The 23,055-nt window shown below is 43.5% G+C and overlaps 1 protein-coding gene across 1 annotated transcript in view; it reads right to left on the minus strand.

Moving 5' to 3' along the window:
• Nucleotides 1-23,055, minus strand: part of arap2 (ArfGAP with RhoGAP domain, ankyrin repeat and PH domain 2) — a 50,781-nt gene that overhangs the window by 23,313 nt on the left and 4,413 nt on the right. The window contains exons 4-13 of the mRNA XM_049745087.2: nt 21,641-21,717; nt 21,289-21,332; nt 20,241-20,534; nt 19,904-19,973; nt 14,031-14,151; nt 10,041-10,225; nt 6,652-6,758; nt 4,953-5,152; nt 2,373-2,458; nt 2,122-2,304 (exon numbers count right to left, since the gene is read on the minus strand). Coding sequence (XP_049601044.1) covers nt 2,122-2,304; nt 2,373-2,458; nt 4,953-5,152; nt 6,652-6,758; nt 10,041-10,225; nt 14,031-14,151; nt 19,904-19,973; nt 20,241-20,534; nt 21,289-21,332; nt 21,641-21,717 — 1,367 coding nt within the window. The remainder of the gene's footprint in view (nt 1-2,121; nt 2,305-2,372; nt 2,459-4,952; nt 5,153-6,651; nt 6,759-10,040; nt 10,226-14,030; nt 14,152-19,903; nt 19,974-20,240; nt 20,535-21,288; nt 21,333-21,640; nt 21,718-23,055) is intronic.

Below are 23,055 nucleotides of genomic sequence, written 5' to 3' on the forward strand. Positions count from 1 at the left end.
CTGAAAGAACCACAACCAACTCGCAAAAGGCCACCCAAAGTTAGGACTGAAACCTTTTCAAATGAATTTTTTTTCCACCTCAATAAGCGATTTGTTTTTCAAGGACCATGTACTTTTTTTATTCATCTGTATTATAATTTATTTCACAGAAAATCTCTGCTTCTACTAATATAAAAGCAGATGAACGGCGAATTGATATGAACGACACTTGACTTGCCTTCTTCTAGTTTGAGTCGTTGCTTTTGAAAAGCAGCCATTTTGACGCCGGGCAAAGTTTACTGGCATCATTTTACACGAATATTTCGAAGGTTAAATAGAATTAGTCGAAATATGATGATGGCCGTAAATTAGACGTGGATTTTAACTATTGGCAGGTTGGACCAGTTTCTATCCCTCATGAATAAAACAAAACGAACGTAGCATTTGTTTAGTAGCTAGTTTTGTTAGCCTCTTTATAGCATTCAGCTAGCACTATTGGCGAGTTGGACCAGTTTCTATCCCCCACGAATATATATTCTGTCAAACGACCGTAAGCATTGACGCTAGTTTTATTAGCCTCTCCGTTTTGCATGGTATGTTAGCATTAAGCTAGCACTATTGACCAGTTTCTATCCCCCACGAATATATATTCTGTCAAACGACCCTAAGCATTGACGCTAGTTTTATTAGCCTCTCCGTTTTGCATGGTATGTTAGCATTAAGCTAGCACTATTGACCAGTTTCTATCCCCCAAGAATATACTATATTCTGTCAAACGACCATAAGCATTGACGCTGGTTCTGTTAGCGTGTTTTGCATGGTATGTTAGCATTCAGCTAGCTGTTATAATGCAAACTCGCATTGTCGAATTGTCTTTGCTTGATGCACACTTAAATCCTTGAGCACAAAAAAAAAAAAAAAAAAATGTCGAAGTGTCACTCTATGTAAAAATGTCGTCACAAAACACGTCAAGGGTCAGACGGTGCATCTGACGCCGGCTGCCCTTCTTCCGTATCATTTCTCCAAAATGACCTTGCGTGTCACGGCAATTACTGCAGTCGCTGGTGGGATTTGCGCGCACGCGTAACGACATAAAGAGGTCCTTTGACGCTCTCTTCTCTAGGTCATGCCGCCTGCCGAGACTCGCCGGAGGTCACCGCGATATGAGCTTCTAATGGGGGCCGTGGGAATAAGAGAGGAACATGCAAAAAAATTTTGGAAGGCAAAGACTCCTGCGTAGAGGACTGAATGTTGTCAGTAGTAATACTTGATTGATTCATAATTGATTATAAAATAACTGAAGAGTTTGTTTTTTTTTACGCCGACGACGCTTGGACTCGGAGAGAATTTCTCCAGATGTAAAAAGTTGAAGCCGGGCTGCCTTTGATGAAGGAGCCGGGCGAATGCGATCAGACATAAATCACTTGCGTTTATCCGAATTGTAACGTGACAGTCGAAAGAGTCACCCGCCCGCTATACACGGCGACCCGGCGAATCCATAAACGTCTTTGGTGCCGTCTCTGGACTCCCCGAGGAAGAGGCTTTTTGCGTGGCGCTAAATAGATCCGACGCACAACTAAGACGAGACGTCCCGTGAAATTAGCTTCACCGGCGATGCTTATGCGGAGAATTTGTCTTTTTACATACATCGCTTGTGATTTATGAATACGCGCTGTGATCTTGCGGGGCCATTTTTCAAGCGCTTGCGTAAGGTTGATCCCGTCCAAATCTGTCGCCGCCACTTACAGACTCTTATTAGTCTCTTTGATCGTTGTCGTTTGGCAGCGGTGGAGTCACCGATTCCCGAAATTTCGGTCGGACGATGGAAGGTTTTGACGGTTTGGGGAATATTTAGGGCACAGGTGTCAAAGTCAAGGCCCGGGGGACCAGATGCGGCCCGCCACATCATTTTAGGTGGCCCGTGAAGACAAAAATTTCCAAAATTTCAAATTGAGATATTGTTAGCAATTTTCATTTTTTTTAATCATTTTTATTTTAAAATATTTGATTTCAATATTCTATTTTCAAATATTCGGACAGTTTTTATTATGATTTTAAAATTGACCATTTGAAAGGCCCTTTGAGGCAAATTATGACAAAAATAAGTTTGACACCCCTGATTTAGGGTTTCAAAAAGTTCACCTTGTTGAGCTGCTCCGAGTCATGAAGGTCCTCGAGGACTCGGCAGTACTTTCTCTCCCGGTACTTCCTGCGGACGAAAGTGGCGCGTTGCTCGTCCGAAGCGCCGGCGCAGAGCTCTTCCTCTGGGGGCAGTTGGGCGGCCCAGAAAGTGTTGGCCTTCTGGTTGCCCACTTCCAAGAAGAGCTGAGCGGGTGAGGAACCACACAATGGACAAAATGTCGCCGCGTATGACGTCGGTATAAATGTGCTACCTCCACCAGCTCGTTGCTCCAGATTGCGGTGTCCAACTTCAAGCTGCGCACTTTGGAGATGTTGTGGCCGAGCGAGCGGTGCTGCCCTGGCGGCGTTGGAGAAGAAACAGACGCGTTTTAGTCCCCTCGGCGCTGCTTAATTGCAAATGAACGAGGCGCCGTTCATTGCTAATGAATCATGAGTAATTCATCGGGTTTGCTCGGCGGCCTGTTTATCCGGCCGAGCGGCTTCTCGGGGGTCGCTAGTGGCCGAAGTCCCGTGAATAATACATGAGACGGGGGGGAAACGTGCGAATGATTATACGGCGAGCGATGGCGGCGGCCGCGGACGGAAATTTGTCTCAAGTAGAGCAAGCTGCCTGGCGTGACACAAATTGAAGGCAACAAAAACAACTTGAAAAGCAGATGCTGATGCTAAGAAGCAAATAGCCGTAATTGAAGCCCACTCGGAAAATGTTTACACGAGCCGACGTTCATAGTTCAAACTAGTGGTTCTGAATTATTATCTTTTTTTTTTTACACAGAGTACGAACGACAAAAAAATACTCGGCTCTCCGAATACGTGACATATGTGTATACGGCAGCAGCGACTCTCGGCGATGCGCTTTAACGACACGCCGAGCATCCAGAGCGAGACATTAACGCTTGTTGTCGAGGAAACGGAGACGGCGAGCGTGTCGGTGCGCGACGGTGGCATCCGAACAGGCCAAATGTCTTCATCTTTCCCGGAGAAGCTCGACAGACGACAAAAAAGGGCATTCCCATCACGCCGCCTCGCCCGGCAGAAAGGCCAAGCGGCCACACATTTCACCCCCAATTAAAAAGTTTTCCGGGCGACTGCAGTGACAGTGCACGAGGCGAGGCGAGGTTCTATTTCCTCCTGCGGAATTGTCCTGCTCGCTCGGTGCCAAACGAGTCAAACTTTTATTACGCTGTGCTAAAAATAAAGCGGAAAATGTGTTGACAGTGGTGATGTTATTAAAAAGAAAACTCCCAAGGAACACTCAGCCATAATAGAAATAACAAGCCAAATACGGTTTGAGGGTCAGTCCAGAATTGTTGAACATGTTTATACTCTTGAGTAGTTTTAAGTTGTAATGACAGTGTCCGCCACTAGATGGCACGCAGCCCTTCAGAGCAGGGGTGTCAAACTCATTTGCGTCACGGGCCGCAAATATTTTAAAAAGACGAATGGTAATAAAAATTGCTAGCAATATCTCTCATTTACAATTTGTAATTTTAGTAATGATACAAAGCTGATGCAAAATTTGTTTTCATGGGCCATATAAAATGATATGGTGGGCCGTATCTGGACCCCGGGCCTTGGGTTTGACACCGATGCTTCAGAGCAATTCCAATAAAATTTTCTCACCAGAGATGAAGATTGGGCCATGGTAAATAGCTAGAAAAAAAAATTTAGTCTTCCAGGTAAAATATAAAGCAGATGATATGTTGATTATTATTTCAAACAATTTCTACCTCCCTTCCTGTATTTTATTTCAAATAAAAACAACCAGAAAACAATTTTGATAGAGAAAAATAAGCCATTTAAATTTTGGGGGAGGATTTTCCTGGGGTTGGCCAAAATTACCCAAAATGGACCATTGCCGACTCTAAAAAGGCCCTTTTTAGGCAAGGCAACTAATGGAAATGTGATGGCATAAAAATTCCCCACATCAGACGATTAAAATTAATTCGCTTTTGCAGCGAGAAGGCGACCAAAAGCCAGCCTGGGATCATTTCTACCATTAGCTTTCTCATTACTTCTTCCCTCTTCCTCTTGTTCAGCATTTCTCTTTATTGTCCGTGACATCAGAGCGCTAATTAGAAGTGCGGCAAGTCATCGGTATTCCAGATGGAGCGCCGTCTAATTTAAAGGGGAGCGCCGGTCGGTCGGCCGGCCGGCCGAGCGGCCGCGCTTCACGCCGGCGCTCTCTCTCTCGCCGAGCGTGTCGACCAAATGTAATATTAAACACTCCGGCAAATGAAATCATTTAAGGGTGTTTGAGAAGGGATGTTGGAGATCTGATGGCTGGCAATTACACGGGCTCTGCAAGAGGTGAGGTGAGGAACGGCTTTCAAAGTCGGGGCTCTCGGGCATGGAGCCACAAGTAGGCAGGCGTGGAGGGAAGGTACACGAGACAGTTTAAGGTTCCGATACTGTTGAGTGTCATACTAATTAATTCAATGCAAGAAAAAAAAAATGGTGAGCCGTGATTGGTTGGGACCCGGCAACTGTGATGTTATTTTTAGCCGACAGCAAATGCCAAAATGGCAAAGTGTTAATTGTCCTACTAATTCATTAATTGTGAGCGTTTGGTTAAAAAAAATAAAAAAAAACATTAATTCATTGCAAGAAAAAAAAAATGGTGAGCCGTGATTGGTTGGGACCTGTCAACTGTGATGTCATTTTCAGTCGACACCAAATTCCAAAATGGCCGCCGCTGAGATGGATAAAGACAGGTGGATTTGGCTTGTTCTATTTATTTTCCGCAAACTAAACAGTAATCAGATCGACTAGTTGGGCTGCACAGAATACACACACGCACACACACATATCTACATTTCCTTCGGACTTACTCTCACACTTCTTGCAGATGACGACGCCCAGGTTGAGCGACGCCCACTCCGGCTGGGCGGCGCGACAGTCGGCGCAGTTACGGTTGGCCTCGTTGGACCAGATCTTCTCGGCCACCTCGTAGTCGCACAGCGTCTCTGCGATGGATTCCCGAACCGCTTCGATCCACTCCGACTTCTCCTGCTCCGACTCAGCAGTAAAGCTGCACATAATTGGTTACGTTCTTCTTTTTTGTATTTGTATGCTGTGTGGCGCTATGCTGCCTCTCACAGGTCAGTCCCGGTACTACAACCCGCATAAACTCGACACACAAAGTCAGCACTCCTGCGATCCGCCCTTGAGCTAAAGCATTTAGCGCCACATTTATTTCAATCCGAGTGTTTTGCCACAAGTTTTCTTTGAGCCAAACTCGAATGTCTTTGTGGCGTTGGGCGTCCTCGCCGCTCCCTAATTGTCATTCTCACCACTAATAAAAGTCAGCCATGGCAGCAAAACAATGGAAAAGCCAAAGTGAGTCTGCCCAGCCTAAAGTGATTAGATGATTCTCGGGCTAATCCTCACCTTCAGCAGGTAGCACAAGACTCCCAGGGTGACCAATCGATTCTCCACGCACGCGCGCGCGCGCACACACAATCCGAGCCTCTCGGCATTCACCTCATCAAAACAATTGGAGAGCTCATTTTAATTCCACTTACTTTTTTTTTCTTTTAAAGGGAGGTTGCTCAAAAAAAAAAAAGGCAATTACGTAAAGGTTATTAACCAAAGTGCCAAACCACGAGACCATTACGGACCCGTACACAAACAGATCGATTGGACGTGCGGCCGAGCGTTGGAGGAACGAGGGAGGGTCTTACATAAATCAAGTCAATCTACTACAAAAGGCAAAGGGGGGGGGGGGGGGAGAAAAAGAAAGTGTGGTGGAGGGGTGGCAGTATTCGGCACGCACAAACAAACAAGCACTGCTTTGTGCTGCTTGTGTTCTAAATGGGCCATTACAGCTCAAACAAGCAGCGCGCTTATTGATTGTCGGGCCTGAGGGAACACGGAGTCGCCTCAAAGGTTCCGCAGATAGCTGCCAAGTTTCAAGACTGGGGTTCATTAAAAATAAATTAAAAAAATGAAACTAAATCATTCCATGCAGTCTGCTGTATTAAAAAGACTGACTGATGACATGTATTGATTTATTGATTCACAATATCTGTCTTTTCTTTCTTTCCAATGTTTAACCTTTTGTGTAATGAGTTTGTATAGTCAATTTATTTATTTGTGTATTTATTATTAATGTATTTATTGTTTATCTATTTATTTAAAGAGAAGAAAATTTAAAAAAAATTAAATAAACCCTTATATAATAAAAATACAAGTGAATATGTCAATTTCAAATGAACGTAAACAGTTTATCATTTGTAACATAGTGCCAGTTTGATTTTATCAGCAGTGGCGCCATTAAGTATTGTGAGTCAATTTTAAAGCTGACAAAGTCGTAGGAATTTATTTCCGTCTTTTGTCTTCATTTCACTGCATGGCTGCGCAAGTTTCAGAATTTTTTTTTTTTGTCCAATCAGATTGCAGCTTCTCTGTGTTGCCATGTGAATGTTACCTGCCTAATTGCCTGCTTCTTATTTCGACCAATCAGATTACGTTGTCAATAATGTCAACTCGAAACATTTCAGTGGGACAAACAAAGGCTTGCAGACGTACCAGAAGTTCTTAAAGGGCGTGTTGATTTCAAAGATCCTCCGATCGGCGTCTCGGATGCTGGCGGCCGTCAAATCCACTTCGCAGATAGCCAGGCCCGCCTGGTAGTCCTTACGGAACACAAAGCACAACGGGCGTTGGCCAAAACGATTTCCAAAACACTTCCTGGTATCAGCCGATACGGTAAAATAAGGCGATTGATACTCCTAAATGGATATTCTGGCAGACTGATCATCTTTATGTTGAATAAAAACACTTTGCTTTTTGGACCAAAAAAAAAAATTGGGACTAATTACATTTCTGCATTTTCTACACTGCCAAATAATGACTTGTTATCCAATAAAGGGGCTTAAAATTCAAACTCAATTAATTGACAAAAGACAATTAAAATAATCGGCATGATAATTTGACTCGTTTGAAGCCCGAAACTCGCTTCTGCTGATACGGAGTATTCACTTTTGCTTTTTCTTCCGAGCCAGACGCCGCATTTAATTTGTGCGAAAGCTCCGTACACCTTGAAGCAAATATATCAGGCATTGCGAGAGCCATTAGTCTTCGGCAGACAGCATCTCAAGCTTCTGTTTCCAGGCCAAATTTAGACACCCGCTCGCCCCCTCCCCTCAAATAACGCACGATCACCTGCTTGCCTCATTAAAGTCACAGCTCGTTTTTTCCCGCACCGGCTTGCAAAGTAATTCGCTCTCATCCAAGCTAACAAACACAGAAGGAGAGAAAGCTACATTTACAACAGCCGCATTGTCAGTCTTTTCTTTTTTTTTTTTTTTTTTAAGGAAAAAGAGTCCCGCTCGAAATAGTTTGTGACAGGCAATTGCGCACACGTCGTCATTGGCCTGAACCGGGTCGTCTGAGTGAGGATTGTACTTAAAACTTGGGAAAAAGGCAGAAGGGGCATCTGAGGTCTCCCAACAACCTGGAGGACAAAGATAGAACAAATAAAATAAAAAATGATGACGATGCAGACAAACTGCCCCGGAAGCCCGATAAGCTCGCAAGGTCTAACGAAAAAGAGGGCGGCGTGAGTGAAAGAAAAACTTTTGTGGTCATTCCTCAAAGCGGCCGAGACAGTCCAGAGGTGAGCTGCCAAAAAATGGGATTTGGGGGGAAAAAAAAAAAAAAAAATGGACAAGGCCACATTGGGCCATGTGCAGCCCAATGTGGCCTCGTCCATCTTTTTCAACCAAAATAAAAGACAGATGATTAAGACTTGTATTGTATCGCAACTCGCATTGCATAAAAGAAAGAGAAATGTAGAAAAAAGGGAATAATTGCATGTTAAATCACAATTTTTTTTCATCCCTACTGACAATGAAATTGGAATTTTCCCGCCAGACTGTTGGAGGGCAAATATTTGGCACCTTTTATTGCTTTAAGATATAAAATAAAAGGGGGCAGAGTATGGAGCCCAGAGGTTTCTCAAATGTAGCGACCACATGTGAGAAGCCGTCTGTCTCTCCATCGGTAAACATCAGAGTGCTCACCTGGATTACATAATAACCGTCAATTCTGTGAGGCAGCCAATTAAGGTCGGCAAGTCTTGCAACACACGCGCACAGGCTTCTTGGCGGCAGGAAGTGATTGGTATGGCGGTAAAAATAACTCACCTAATTCCCAGGAGCCAAGGGAACTTTAACAGCGCTTGAGGAGAGACGGTATGAGGAAGGGGGGCTAATTAGAGTTCAAGAATTGATGTAGTAGTTGAGACACGAGGCCGTTCGACCTGAGAGAGGAAGTGGTTGGTCGCCAGCCAATCGCAGCTGAGGGGCGGGGTCAAGGAGCACCGCAAACATTTCTGCCTGAAAGCTCATTTCAAAAACCATATTCTGGACCGAGTATATTTGATGGATGAATCAATAGGAGAGTTGAATTTAAAAATAATTGTTAGTGACAGCCAGGGCTGAACAAGTAATCGAATTTAAATCGACATTGCAAAGTAGTAGAGTGCAATTTTCAAATCACTGCAGTTTGGGGAAAAAGTACCCCAAAAAAAAAAAAACTGCTTCATTTCTTTTGGTCAGTTTGATTTATTTTCTTGTAATTACTTTTTTTCACTTCATTTATTTGGATAGAAAAAAAATATTAGTTACTGCCATCTCATTCAACACCAGGTCATTGTTTAAAACGAACTAATTCCGATTCTGTTCTTCGTTTGCTCTCTAATGGCAAAAAACGGGCCAAAAAAACGTCGATCGATGTTTTCCAAAGTAAAAGTTTGCAAAGGTCTTATCTTGATCAACGGAAAGGAGAGCAAGGTCTTGCTCACGTCTGACTTTGTCAGCCTTCGGACTGTCTTTACCTCGGTGCTTGAATGCCCTCAAATGCGGCCCGCGACCCGTGACAAATGAGTCCGGCCGGGGCGGCGGTAGCAGAGGAGGAGCCGGCGCGCCCGTGTTACCAATAGCTCCTTCATCATCTTAGATTAAATACTCCACTCCGCTGAGCCCCAACGGGGCGAGTCTCTACTTCCCACTCTCGTCTTTTAGCGTTCCATCTCTCCACGACCTCGCCGCACACACACACACCCCGCCCGCCCGCCAGATTGATCTCCAGCTGTAAAAATACAATTAATTTGGATTTTCTCCCGCCTTGATCGGAAATGTGCTGACGCGGAGGGAAACCCGAAAGCGAAATCTAACCGAGATGTTTGCTCGGGCTAATGAAGAAAATAATGAAAGGCAAACAGCACAACAGCGGGTGAAGGCAACGTCTGCCTGTAGCGGTCTCAACTCGAGAGGAAATAGCATCAATGCGACGTGTTGTTTCCCACCCTTCTGTCCCAGCAGGATGTAAGAATATCAGGACTTCATTAGACTCGCTTAAGAGAGCGAGAGTGCCGAAAAGAAAGCTGATCATAAGCGAAAGGGGAAAAAAAAAAAAAAAACAATGCCGCTTTGAACCCTACATGAAGAGCCGCTTCCCCGGTTGAAGTTTATGGGCCCTCACTCGGGCTCGTGCTCAAAAATAATTTCACAAAAGTGGCATGTTTTAAAAAAGCTAATAAATATAAATAAATAAATACATAAATATCTTCAATTAAATTGAGAGAATCAAATGAAATGTAAAGAAAATATTTTTAAAACATTGTGCTGCACCTTATGGCCACAAGGGGGGCGTACACGCACATAGATTGACACGGTAAGAATCAGTAATATTAGCCATTCTTTGCGGAGGATAAAGAAAATACACGTGAGTATTATTTGTGACTCAAACGGCTATAAGAATGCGACGGCAATTTGTTAGCCCATCCGTGTTAGCATGAAGCTAGCAGGCTTGAAGACAACTTTTTATAAATACACAATTATATATAATACTGTATTTTGGAGGGATAAAACATTGTTCCATATTCATGACTATCTGCGCTTCATTTTCAGTACCTGTTCAGTTTTGCAGAGCCGGACTTTGCTGGCCGCCAGGGAGACCAAAACTCGGCCTTTGTGGGCGCGCAGCTCCAGCATGCCGCGCTTGCTGGTGGAGGAATGGCGGCGCAGGCCGGAGCTGTCCGGGAGCCACGCCACCGCCGCCGCCGTCTGAAGACTGTCCATCCATTCGCGGCGCTCCCCTGCCGACGAAAAACACATTTAGGCAAGGAAACATTCAAAGACTTTTGTTTCATTTTTGTCTGCTTTGAGCACGAAAGCCACTTGGACAGGATCAAGCGCAACCGGATAGAAAAAAAATAATATCCTTGAAAGCTGCTTAACGAAGATTTGAACGCCTCGAGCTCATTTCTGCAGCGCAAATTAGAGCGAGCACAACAGTTAATTAAAATCAAATGAAATGTCATCGCCATCAAGTCCGCGACTCCAGCAGAGCTGAGCGATTTGGAAAAAATTGCAATAATTGCATTTTTTTTTTCTCTCTCAATATAGCAATTGCAATTTCAAATGCCATTATTTTTTTGTCTCAAGGTCCCCTTCTTGACACGTAGTTTTTGAAGCGTTTAAAGCAATTTGAATTGTCCCCGATGTTCTCTGACGGAATCCAAACAGACAAAGTGAGCGCCGAGGAAGCTAAAATGGACTCCATAAGGAGACAACCTTGGCGAAGCTCGCGGGCAGTCCTCGTCCAACACGTGAATATTTCATGTTAAGGAATATGCGCTTTTGAACGCACCCCCCCCACCCCCCCCCCCCCCTCGGAGAAGCAACGCCAACGTACAAACGGATTTATGTACTCCCAACACGAGTAAACACACGCCCCGCGGGGTCCGGGATAGACGCCGCCTGCTGTGGCAACACTTTAACAGAAAAAGAGTGGAGGCAAAAAAAAACTTTAAAAAAAATCATTTACATCAGAAGCCAGGCGGGTTGAAGGTCTTCGCGCTCTGAATCGCAATTATGTCATAAAGGTAAGCAGAGCTGCGTTGAGGTTTACTAAATGCACAGATGAGCAAATGAAGATTCAAAAATCAAAGGTAAAAATTTAATTTTGTTTTTCCGAATCAAACACAATTTTCAGATTTTAGGGTTCTCATAAAAGCGTTGAATTTTTTTTAAAATTATTATTATTTTTTAAATTGTTATTTTAATCTAGTCAATTTTCTAGTTCAATATTTTTTTTTTTTTCCTCAAATCGCATTCCTTGCGACTCCAGTTTGAATCTGCCGAACGGCTCGGTTGTAACTGCGCCGGCGGCGACCCGGGGCACGTTTACAAACGTAGCCGCTTGTATCAAAGCGCCGAATCTCTTTCACGACTGACCTGGCTGGCGTGCCCTCGCCTGAGTGACGGGCAGCCCTCTCAATGAGCTGTCAATCATCTGACGGAGCTGACATTGTCTCCCCGCGACCTTAATTAGCTTGCTGACACGCTGACCCACTTTGACCTCCCAAATTTCCTCTGAATTCACAATGGCCACCGCATCCATAATGAATGGCGTCCTCCATTACCGACTGCTTTTTACATCAGCGGGCTTTACTGTTCCGTTCTCGGCCGGCTTTTTTGACTTCCATTACCTGTGCCGCTCTCAACTATTTGCTTCGTATTTTATTCAGGGCTTTCCTCCCTCCCTTTTCTGGGCTGTCGGTCCCAGAGAGGAAGGAAGCGGCGGACGCGGGCGAGCGGCGTGTTAGCATGCGCACGCCTGAGCGCTTGTGTTTTGAGTACATTTGCTTGTTGTTTGGCGAGTACACCAGATCGTCCGGCTAAATTCATTTCATTTCCAGTCGCCTGTACAAGCATGGCAAAAACATGGATGAAACTTTTATGGGTTTTGACACCGTACTGTCTGAATTTAGAGTTTTTATTCCCACAACGACACATGGGAGAATGTTGGACAGAGCTGCAAAAAATGCCAAACTTAATTCTTTGGTTGAATATTTTCCTGTTTAAATATAGAAAGGTTAATTGCTTTTTTTGTTACAGGCGATGCTGTTAAATGTTTTCTTTTTTTTTTTTTATGGAGCGGTTGTTTGAGAATCAATGCTAATTTTTGTTAGCATGTCCAGCATTAGCACAGGTTTATGGTGTCTCAAAACGAAGGTGGGTCTGATGAGGATAGGTGGAAGCAAAATTAAATCTAACAAAATCACAGCTCATCAATTTACGTGTATATTGATATGTGTTTCAAGTGAGTTGGAAAGGTAAAACTCTTGAAAAATGTAGATGCTGACTTTAGCTAAAAAAAAAAACATGGATGCTTGTTGTGCGTTCAGGGCTACAGAGTTGATTTCACTTTTCTCAAGGAGAGAAGAAGTGAGTAAAGTGGCTTGAAAGGAGAGCGAGGTCCACTCTGCGCTCGGCGACGAGAGCTTAAAGGCCGCCCACGCGGCCTCCATCAAAAGGAATAGAGTCAAAAAAAAAAACCAAGCAAATGAATGCTTGGGCCTCTTTTGTTTGCTTTGCTTTGTTTGTTAAGAGGACGTTAAGGATTCTGTTTTGTGGCACAAGATCGATCCATCTATCTATCTATCTATCTATCTATCTATCTATCTATCTATCTATCTATCTATCTATCTATCTATCTATCTATCTATCTATCTATCTATCTATCTATCTATCTATCTATCTATCTATCTATATAAAGATCATGATAGCTATCCATCTATCATCCATCCATCTATCTATAGCTAGCTAGCTATAGATATCTATAGCTAGCTAGCTATCATCCATCCATCCATCCATCCATCCATCCATCCATCCATCCATCCATCCATCCATCCATCCATCCATCCATCCATCCATCCATCCGTGACAGTCAATTATTCACTCCTTGCTGCTTTTGCCTCCCTGTGGTCGCCACCTTTACCTCTTCGCTACCTGGCTCACGCATGAACCCCCCTCCCCTCCCTCGATTATTCCTTCACTTCCTCCGGCCGCTCGGCTCTTTATGTTCAGCAGCTCCTTTACTCCGCTCCACTAACTTCCCTGGTTTGCCATCGGCCTCCTCGGGTCTTCCCGGTTCTGGTGCGCTCCCCAAAGATTGATGAGTCTTGGCTCCAAGGCGAGCCGTGCTCGTTTAAAGATGCATGAGGGGATCTGGCTTTTCCGTGCAAACGCTCGCTCCAAAAAGAGGGGCCACCTTGGTGCGAGGCCGCCCGCCCGCCCATTGCGGAGAAGGGGAGCCCGACCTCGCAAGGTCGTCAGAGTTGACCAAAATTGAAAACCAGTTTCATTAAGTCATAAGAACAAATTGTGAGGGTGGGAAAAAAAAACTGAAAGTCCACCATCTGCTCAAATAAACTACAACGACGGGGAAAAGGTCCTTTGTTTAATTTTGTCAATTTGAGGATTGATGTGCAATCGATTTATGTTGTCTCTGATTTGTGCCTGCTTGCTCATCACTTCTAACTGACTGCGTTCATTGAAATGGCATCTTTTTAGTCTGCTAATTATTTTGGCTCATCATTTTTATCACTTATTATTTTGGATCTCATTATATATCTATATTATCATAAATATATATATATATTATGTATCTATATGATTTTATAATTATTTTATTTATTTCATTATTATTCTATGTATAATTATTTTATCATTATTTTTAGTTATTTTATTAATTATTTTCAACTTTTTTGAGCAATCTGGCCCACGTGTTGTTTTTCTGTGTAATATTTGTCCTTATTTTGGATCTCATTATACATCTATATTATCATAGATATATATATATTATGTATCTATTATTTTATAATTATTTTATTTATTTCATAATTATTATATATATAATTATTTTTAGTTATTTTATTCATTATTATTTTCAACTTTTTTGAGCAATCTGGCCCACGTGTTGTTGTTTTTTTCGTGTAATATTCGTCCTTGGCGTTAACACCGCGTGAAGCACAAATTCAACGGCAGCCATGATAACCGAGGTGTCGCTTCAGCGGGCGAGATAAGGAGAAAGCGGGAGAAAGCGGGAGTCCGTACCTTCTTTCTCGGCCCGGAAGACAAATGTGCGAAGCGAGGTGATGACCTCAAACTTGTTGTCGCCGAAAGGTTGCACCTGGCGGACGGCGGAGGCCTGAATCATCCCTTTGGAGTACATTTCCTGCACACGCAAGCAGACAGCACACACTAAATAACTTGGCAAACACCGGCAAATTGGAATGGCATTATCGAGCTGTTGTTCTTTTCTCTATCAAGTCGGAATGAGGTTGTTGTCTTTTTTTTTTTTTTTTGCATCAACGGGTGTGTGCGTAATTGCAGCATCGCTGCCGCTTTTGGATCGGATTCAATTTTGAAGCACGGCTGACGGATATGCTCATCAAACTCGAGGCATAAGCCATCAATACGCCATCATATTTATTTACAGAAATGCCTTCCCTGTTTGCCTCTGGAGCAATAACGTTGATAAAAGGCGCCCTGAATAAGAAGCGCTTGAATTAAGACCTGCTGCCGGAGAAAGATGACTTTATTAGCGCTGCTGATTTTTTTTTTTTTTTTTTGGCAAACCGAAAAACCAGAAAGAAAATTCCAACGGCCCAGGATAAAATGTAAAAAAAAAAATCATAAATAAATAAAATGAATCAATTTAACTAAAACAGCCCATATTTGAAAAAGTGCACATTGTACCTTCATCCAACTGCGACTCATTGGCACGAATTCCCGAAGAGGAGTTTGGCAAAAATCAAGCCCTGAAATTCATCCAAAATGGCCGCTTCAATTCAAAATGGCCAACTTCCTTTACAATTCCGTCTTTGAGACACAAGATGCCCATTTTTATTTGATTCGATTTTTCCAAGATGGCGACTTGCCACAAATAAGCGTCTGACTGCAATCCACTTTCTTTTCCGTCTGCTTTGCAAAATTGAACAGAAACTTGCAGACGCGGCTAAAGTGCCATTTGGCGTACTCTTCTGTGTTTTTCTTCTCCCAAACAAGCCTGGATGCGACACATTTTTCGGTGGGTGGGTCATGGGCGGCGTGAATGAGAAAGCTCGATCGCAGGGCATCGTTCCCGATCAGCATTCAAGGCCTGACGTGACAAAGAAATCCCTTTAGAGCATTGGGAGAGAAAAAAAAAAAAAGCCAAATCTTCTCCTCAGAGGGACGTGCATTATGTTACTCTAACGTTGTGAAAATCACTGGCTCGTGAGAAGAAAAATAAAACCACATTGCATTATTCATGCACATCGTGTCATTATCTTTGCCAAGTCAAAATAATTTAACAAAAAAAGCCTTCTTTTTGTTTGCTGCAAACTGTCCTACACGGTAGCAAATATGGAAAGGGAGGCGGTGAACTTGTGACTCCCACTTGCCGTTCCTTAATTAAGCTGCTGACCTTGCCATCCACAGAAGGAGAAAAAAAAAAAAAAAAAGAAATCAAGCAGCCAAAAATATCATCCGGCACACTCGAGAGGGGGACGACGAGAGAAATGAGCTTCGTGTGAGAGGCCAAGGAGGACTGAGGGAAAGGAAATGGGAGATCCGAGGAGAGACGGAGCAAAAAAACGGGCAAGGGGGCCAGAGACCTCATCAAAGCTGGCTGCAGGGGGCTTGCAGCATGCTAACATTAGCGCTATCTGTTTTCGATCGACCATCTCAATTTGGTGGCCTGCTCACTAAATTGGAAAATTGGTTCGAATACAACAAGCAATTTGACAAATTTCAAAATTAATTAACATAAATATTTCAGTATTGTATTTCGATGCTTCATATTTCCGGTAGGTAGCAAGTGTTGGTCAGCAGCATCTGAAACCGACAGAATGCTAACATTAGCGCTAGCATGCTAACATTAGCGCTAGCTTTCATTTATTTTGGAGCGTGCGTCTCAATTTGGTGGACTACTCAACAAATTGGAAAAAGCTACTTTCCCAGTAGGCCTTGCCAAGGTGCAATTAGAAATAATAAGAGCCCTCTAACGACTTTGGCTCGAGCTAATAACATGTTTTGGCCACAATCTTACTTGTTGGGTCATCGTAGCCGTGTGTGTTTTACTTACTTCTAATGCAACATTTTTGGCACCGTAAGTTCATCTGGAGTTCCCCCGGAATGTCTCGACAGATCATTAATCGAACTAAAGAAGATGTAGGGCTTCATGTAATGAACTCTAAGTAGGCCAAAACAACTTCCTGTATGACAAATCTCTCATTTGAAATGTATTGCTTAGCGCTAGCACGAATTCACAAACGTGTCATGTAAAGAGGATAAAGCACTTGTTTATTTCAAATGCTTTGGGCTAACAGTTTTCGTTGCTTGGTCATGTGACAACGGCAAGCTGAACCGTGTTTGGTGACGACCTGAGCCCCGAGCAACCATTTTCAATCGTCATCAATTCGTAAAATGGCCGCACCGGATTTTGGGACTTCATTCAAGATTTGACAAAGCAACATTAATCACAATGCAGACTAGCATCAAACATTTGGATCGATTAGAAATTTCAACTCATTCAGTGCCATTGACGACTATACACGTCAGATATTAACTGCAGTGAACGAGTTAACGCTCATTTTGAATCGTTTCATTTTCATTCGCCTGCCACATGAAGTGCACCGGCTCGTTTGCGCTTCATTTAAGCAATTCACGTAAATGCAACGTACAACCGTTTATACGTCGCAAAATGATTTTCTATAAACGAATGGTGACCAAAGGAGAAAACGAGCGTGCGTGCGTGCGGGGATAATCGAGCTCCGTGTCTGATAATTGCGCCACCAGTATGATTTAAAGGTAATTAATTGTCTTAATTCCAGTTTGGGGGTCAGGCAGGAGAGAGTTGTTTAATTGCGACTCGCGCATCTATAAATACTCGCGGGGAAGGGTCTGATGAAAAGACGAGGTCAGGAGAAAGACACACACGCGCGTAGACGAGCCTCAAGAGGACAAAGAAGGCAATGAGGCCTAACTATCTCTTTCTGAGATAACACACTCACCTGACTCACCCCCTCCCACCCCCACTTCGTATTTCCCCTCACACTGACCTCCTCCCTCTCCACCGCAGAGGAGTTGCGGCGGGGATGGGCGGGACCAATTTTTCCTGCACATTTCGCTCTTATTTTTTTTTTCCCCCCCCTCTCCACACACAGAAAGTAAAAACAAGGCAGTAAACTTCACGGAACAATTAAGGCTGAGCGCTGGAGCTAAAGCACACAACAATGGAGGCACCATGTAGGGAGAGAGAGAAGCAGGGAGGAGCGCTTGGGGTGCAGAAAGAAGAAGAAAAAAAAAAAAGTTTCAACATATTTGAGATGGAGGCATGAGGACACCAACTGGTGGCACTGAAAAGCTCACTCAATCCCTAAGTGAGATATTAAATCAAGATTTGAAAATCACATCTATTTTTTTTTTCCACAAAGCTGCTTGCTGCCCATTTCGTAGAACCTGCTGTGTTATTCCATTAAAGAAAAATATTCTTTTTTTTTCCTTTCCTTTCCTTTCCTTTCACATGACACACTTACAAAGTTGTTTTTTGTTAGCCGCCTTCAAGTCGGTATTCTTTGAAAACAGTATTCAAGGCACAATACTTGCAAGGTTGTTATGGTTCAACACAAATTAAATAAAATAGAAAAAAATAAAAAGATATAGTTATTTGTATTTATTTTTTTTTAACATTTATACATTTTGAAAAAAATTCTTCAGGGTCACAGCGGGCTGCTTGCGAATTTACCGCGGTTGTACTCCGAACCGAACAAGGCTGATTGATGTATTTTTGCAAAAGGTCGCCGGCGATGATGATTGACATATTTTGTTGGGTGCAGGTGTGGCAATGAAAAAAAAAAAAAAAATCGAGATGAAAAATTGGCATGTAAGATAAGCCGCCGGCCGGTGTTGCAGTAACTGTCAATGGAGGGATTTGCCGCATCAGGCTGACACACTGCAAAGACTGATCCTCAGTCCTCAAACTCTGCCCATCCTCCTCGTTTCATCCCTTCAAGCCAGGCTTTGGACACACACGCTCTCACGCACACACACACACACACTTAGACGCACGACATCGCATATCAGCACCCAGAGGACTAAATCTAAAGACCCAAAGCGTTCTCCCGAGCCAATCCCCTCGTCTTGACGAAATCGGGCGAAAAGGGGCTGATTGATGAGATGGATCGGATGCGAGGCGGCGAGCCCGCGGGAACAAGTGAGACCGATGATCTCGCTCCTCTCCCACGCCACCTCGGCTGGCCCCCGATGATGACATCACCGGAGACCTTTCAAGCCGCGACTGTGATTAAGTGCGATTAGTTCTGTCTGGGGCCGACAGATCCCGTCGGATTTCACACTACAAAAGAGAGTTTGCGGGTGTTAAAAGTTTCTGAGCGAGGACAAGCATGGCAATGTTTGGTGTAGCGACGAGCGCAGCGTGACGCCTCGCTTTGTTACCGACGGCCAGGTTAGCCTTTACTAAACGCCGCTGAGAGACTTGATAGCGCAAAAACGTTCATGTTAGTTTTGCCAAGGCCCAAAAAATTGACCTGGATGAACAATTTCAGGCACTGGTGCTCAGGTTTTTGGTCTTCCAGCTAGCTTCATTGTCAACTACAACCGACGTACCTAATCAATATCCAGCTCAAAGCCAAAGTTATTTATCAACATTTAGCGTAAAACTCAACATTGGAACAAAGTCAAGGACATGTTGTGCATTTAAGCAAACCTTGAAACCACTTCACTTTGTCTTAAGGAAAGCCCGCTAGCTTAACGGCAACACAAAGCGCCACAGAGCTAATAGGCTAACAATACTAGCATCGCTATCACAGTCTTTACGGTTGTTTTAGTCGCTGTAAATCAAGAAAGAACCACTTAACGATGTCGTATGAAGGCCTGCTAGCTTAACGCTCACTCATAACGCAAAAAGGCCCTAGAGCTAACAGGCTCACGGAAATAGCATCGACAACGTGGTTATAAAACGAGCTGATTTTCTTATACAAAATGCTCAGTGCCCAATATAATCCCCACAGGGAATATTCTTGATGCTTTGCCATTCTGACCCCTTCATGCCCAAGGCGGACACATAAGGAGAAACAAAATGTCCGCTGAAGTAAAGGACTCTCATTACTGAGCAGCACAATGACCTACTAACCCGTGAAATCAGAAGGCAAAAACTGCTCAAGTCATCAAGAGTCGTTACTACAAGAGCGATATTTCGAAAAAATATTGTTTATCGCAATAATGGCACTTGCAATATGCAGACCACAAAAAAGTGCCATAAATGACATCACATGTTTTTATATGACCTTGTCCAATCAGATGCAACCATAAATGCACATCAGCATCCAATCGAAAAAGAGGATAAGGATCAAAAGTGGGGCACAAAATTCCACCACCAAAGGAACTTCTCAATTCTTGCCTAAAAGAAGCAAAACGCCGCATAATGGTCAGTAAATTGCTGACTCATCCGGCGCGACCCTCCCTGATGATTCTCGTTCTGCCACCGGAAGTGCGTAGGGGGGGGGGGGATCTGACGGCGCGTGAGCCGGCAAAGAGGCCCGTAATTAGCAAGTGATTAACGATGCGCCATCAGACATGTCGCACGTCATTGATTGTGATGTGCTGAGGCAAAAAGTCAGAATGGGGACATTGGCCAAAACGACATTTCAAGGGACGCCATCTCTGTTAACGATTCAGGTGGTCGAGCCGCGGTAGACGAACGCTCGGCGCCCCCTTTTTCGCTATCCGAGAATTGCTCATGTATTTTACTGTACGGCCGGCTGGGCGTGGGAAGCGCCGCTCTACCACGCTTGGCTTAAAGTCACTCTGTCCTTGCTCTCCTCCCCGCGTTAGCTCGCAACGCTAACGATGATGAGGCGGCCGACGGGACCGGGATATCGATTTCTTTTGAGCTCCAGCGTCCGGTGGCTGTTCAAAGTTACCTTGTCGCTGTTGTAGTAGGCCAGGGTCTCGCCGTCGAAACGCACCCACCGCCGTTGAAAGACGCACTTCCTGCAAAAAAAAGGGAGACGGACATCAGTCGCGGGAGAAGCTCAAGCTAGCTGTAATAATAAAATAAATCATAATAAGAGATAGATAGAAATAAAAATAAAAAAATTCAATATGTTTCCCTCAGCAAAGGACGATTAGAACAGCTGAACTTTATTCGGCTTTCAAAAATATGATTTTGAACCACAGCTATACTGATAAACGTATTTTCTGGTAGCATTTACACCTTTGTAGCGCTAAGTGCATTCATTAGATGTTTGGTCCACCTACCCTTGAGGTGAAAGTTTGTCCAGCCAGCCCATTTTCAGCACTTGAGGTTCTGCGGTGCCGTAAAAGCAAGCGTACGGGGAAATATCAGGCAGACGGTCAGCTCGGGAGTAGAGCTCGCAGTCCACCGTCACGGCCAAAGAATCCCAAGCAGAGGCCGCTGGGCCGATGGAGCCGTACTCTGCCGGACTTTGCGCCAAACTTGGCAAAAAGCTGGCGCACTCTTCCACTGTGGCGTAGTCATCTATGTAAGGGTCCAGGACGATCGCAACGGGAGGGCCTTCCTTGTCTTCAGATCTGCGGGTTGCATGAAATGAGCCAAATGAAAAAGATCTGCAAGTGGAACCAGTCCTTCTATTTTTATTCATTTGTTTATGTTGCTCGACATAGAGTAAATAATGGGATCTTTTTTTAATTAAATTTTAACATTTGTATTATTTATTATTATTATATTATATTATTATATTATATTATTATATATATTATCATTATTGTTATTATTTTATTATTTTTTATGAATTAGATTACATTCGATCAAATCAATTTAGCTTCGCTTCCGGACAGGAAAATAAAATTGACTGCTATGAGGTCAATAAATACACTTAGTTGATTCTACAAATAATTAAAAACAATAATTTACTGTTTAATAATAGCTGTTGTAATAATTAAATAACAAGAATTAAAAACTCTTGGCTTTTTTAAACTGTGACTTTTCTTGCATTGTTTTGTGCGGCGACCTTGAGTGTCCTGAAAGGCGCCTTATAAATCAAATGTTTATTATTATTATAATAGTTCATTTATTCTATTGTCACATTTGTATTGCTTCAAAGTTAGACAGCTGCTCCTCCAATTATATTGTTTATTAACAAACTGCTCTGGAAAGAAACAAATATTTGGATAAATTGATAAATGGACTCCATGAAACAATTCCATCTCGCTTGGAAACATCTTTACCCCCAAAACACAAACATGGTCAGAGATGTTTTTTTTTTTTTTTTTTTTTCTCTGAAGCCTTCCTCGAATTTGCAAGTATTAGAAAAGCGGCGGCTACCTTAGCTTCTTCTCTCTGACCGCCGCTTCTTTGCCACCTTGGTTCTGGAAGGGGCACAGAGCAGATGAGCATCAAATGAAAAGAAAATGTTCAGCTTAGACACGACGATGGCGTCGTTGCATTAAGCGGTGCTAACTTTAGCGGGCCGGCTGACATTTCTATTAACCTCTGGGGCAACAGAGAAGCAAGCGCCACTCTGTTATGTGACAACATTAACGTGGTGAGATGGCGCTTTGGCCTGTGATGTTCTTCCGGATCTTAGGGGAAAAAAAATCAAGAAAAAAAAATACATCTGTACCTCTTTGGTAAGCTGCTACTAACAGCGCAGCGGTGGGAGTGGACGGCGTCTTACCGGAATGCTTTGAGCGCTGTTGTACAGGAAGGTCTCTCCGTAGGGAGCGATGGGCGTCAGGGTTCTGTGAAGTGGAGCTAAAAAGGAGACAGGCAGACGACAAAAAAAAAAAAAAAAAAAAATGCTGCTGAAAGCAAGATGAGATCAATCCTCGCGTATTTGAATCATTTTGATGATACAGTGGCGGGGAGGACGATTTTATAATTGTTATTTTTTGGCCACACATTACGTTTGTATTTTTTAAAAAAAACACCACAATTTAAAAAAAAAGATGGGTTTTTTTGTTTGTTTTTCTGTTTTTTTATTAATATTTTTTTTAAATTTTTAATCAATAGCAATGTTTTGAGAGCATACACGTCAAGTCAACGCTAACAAGCATTAAGCTAATGCTAGCTGGCAATAAAAAGCGCTACGCTAACTCAGCGACATCAGTTTTCGATAAACTCTACCCGGCAGAGCCGTTTTAGCGCAACATTTTTATTTGAGCATCTTTTGTTAAGCACGACACTCTTACATTGAACTTTATTATATTTACTCGAACAGAGCGGAAGTTACACGCAATCACTTGAGGGCCTGAAAACATCCATATTTCTGTTTACTCCTAAACTTGTAAAAAAAAAAGCCATTATTGGTTTTTTATGACATCTCTGTCGGGTCAGAGTGCACAGCAAGCAAAAAGAAGTTCATTATAGGAAATTTCTTAACAACAACGCATGTAACCTGATTTTTGCTCTTTATAAAAAAGTACTTTTGGACTATTGGAGGAGTTGACTCCCCATCCTTCCACGAATACGTTTGGCAAGCCTTGATCCATTCTCTGTTTGCTTCTGCCGGTCTATGTTTGGAGGGGAAGGCAAAGAAGAAGGAGAAGAAAGTGCGGCCAGACATTATTAGTCTGGAGACCCGGGGGCCACCGTGCGTGGGCCGCAGCCTGTCACTGTGAAAGATGACGCCAGCTTCTCCCGAGGACGGCGCAGGACAGAAGATGCCGCCGCGGGCTCGACACGCGCAGACTAAAAAGACGTCGGGAAAGATCAAAACACCTTCTGACGCATAACCCGGCCTGCGGACAAAAGGAACGGTCGGGACACGGCGACGCCGTCACGTCCTTGAGGAGGACGGCGCTTCGTAAAGACATTAGGTGGTCACGTCGTGGGTTTAATCGGTTTCACCGAGGGGGTCGCTCGTAGTTGACCTCTGTGAGTGACAAAACTCCCGACCTATTGCGCAAGGGTGTCACTTAAGCGGCGGTAAACGGGAGGCGGCGCGGCTAGCGGCTCCCGCTTAGTGTCGCCGCTGATTTTCCTTGCTGATCTTTTAACTCATTCACTGCCAACCCAGTGAATAGCTTTGACGTCTATAACCGTCAATGGCGCTGAATGAGTTTAAGAAGCCAATCGGGCCGTCAATTTGTT

This window comes from Syngnathus scovelli, chromosome 1 (genome assembly GCF_024217435.2).
Source record: "Syngnathus scovelli strain Florida chromosome 1, RoL_Ssco_1.2, whole genome shotgun sequence".
In the NCBI taxonomy this organism is placed as follows: Eukaryota; Metazoa; Chordata; class Actinopteri; order Syngnathiformes; family Syngnathidae; genus Syngnathus; species Syngnathus scovelli.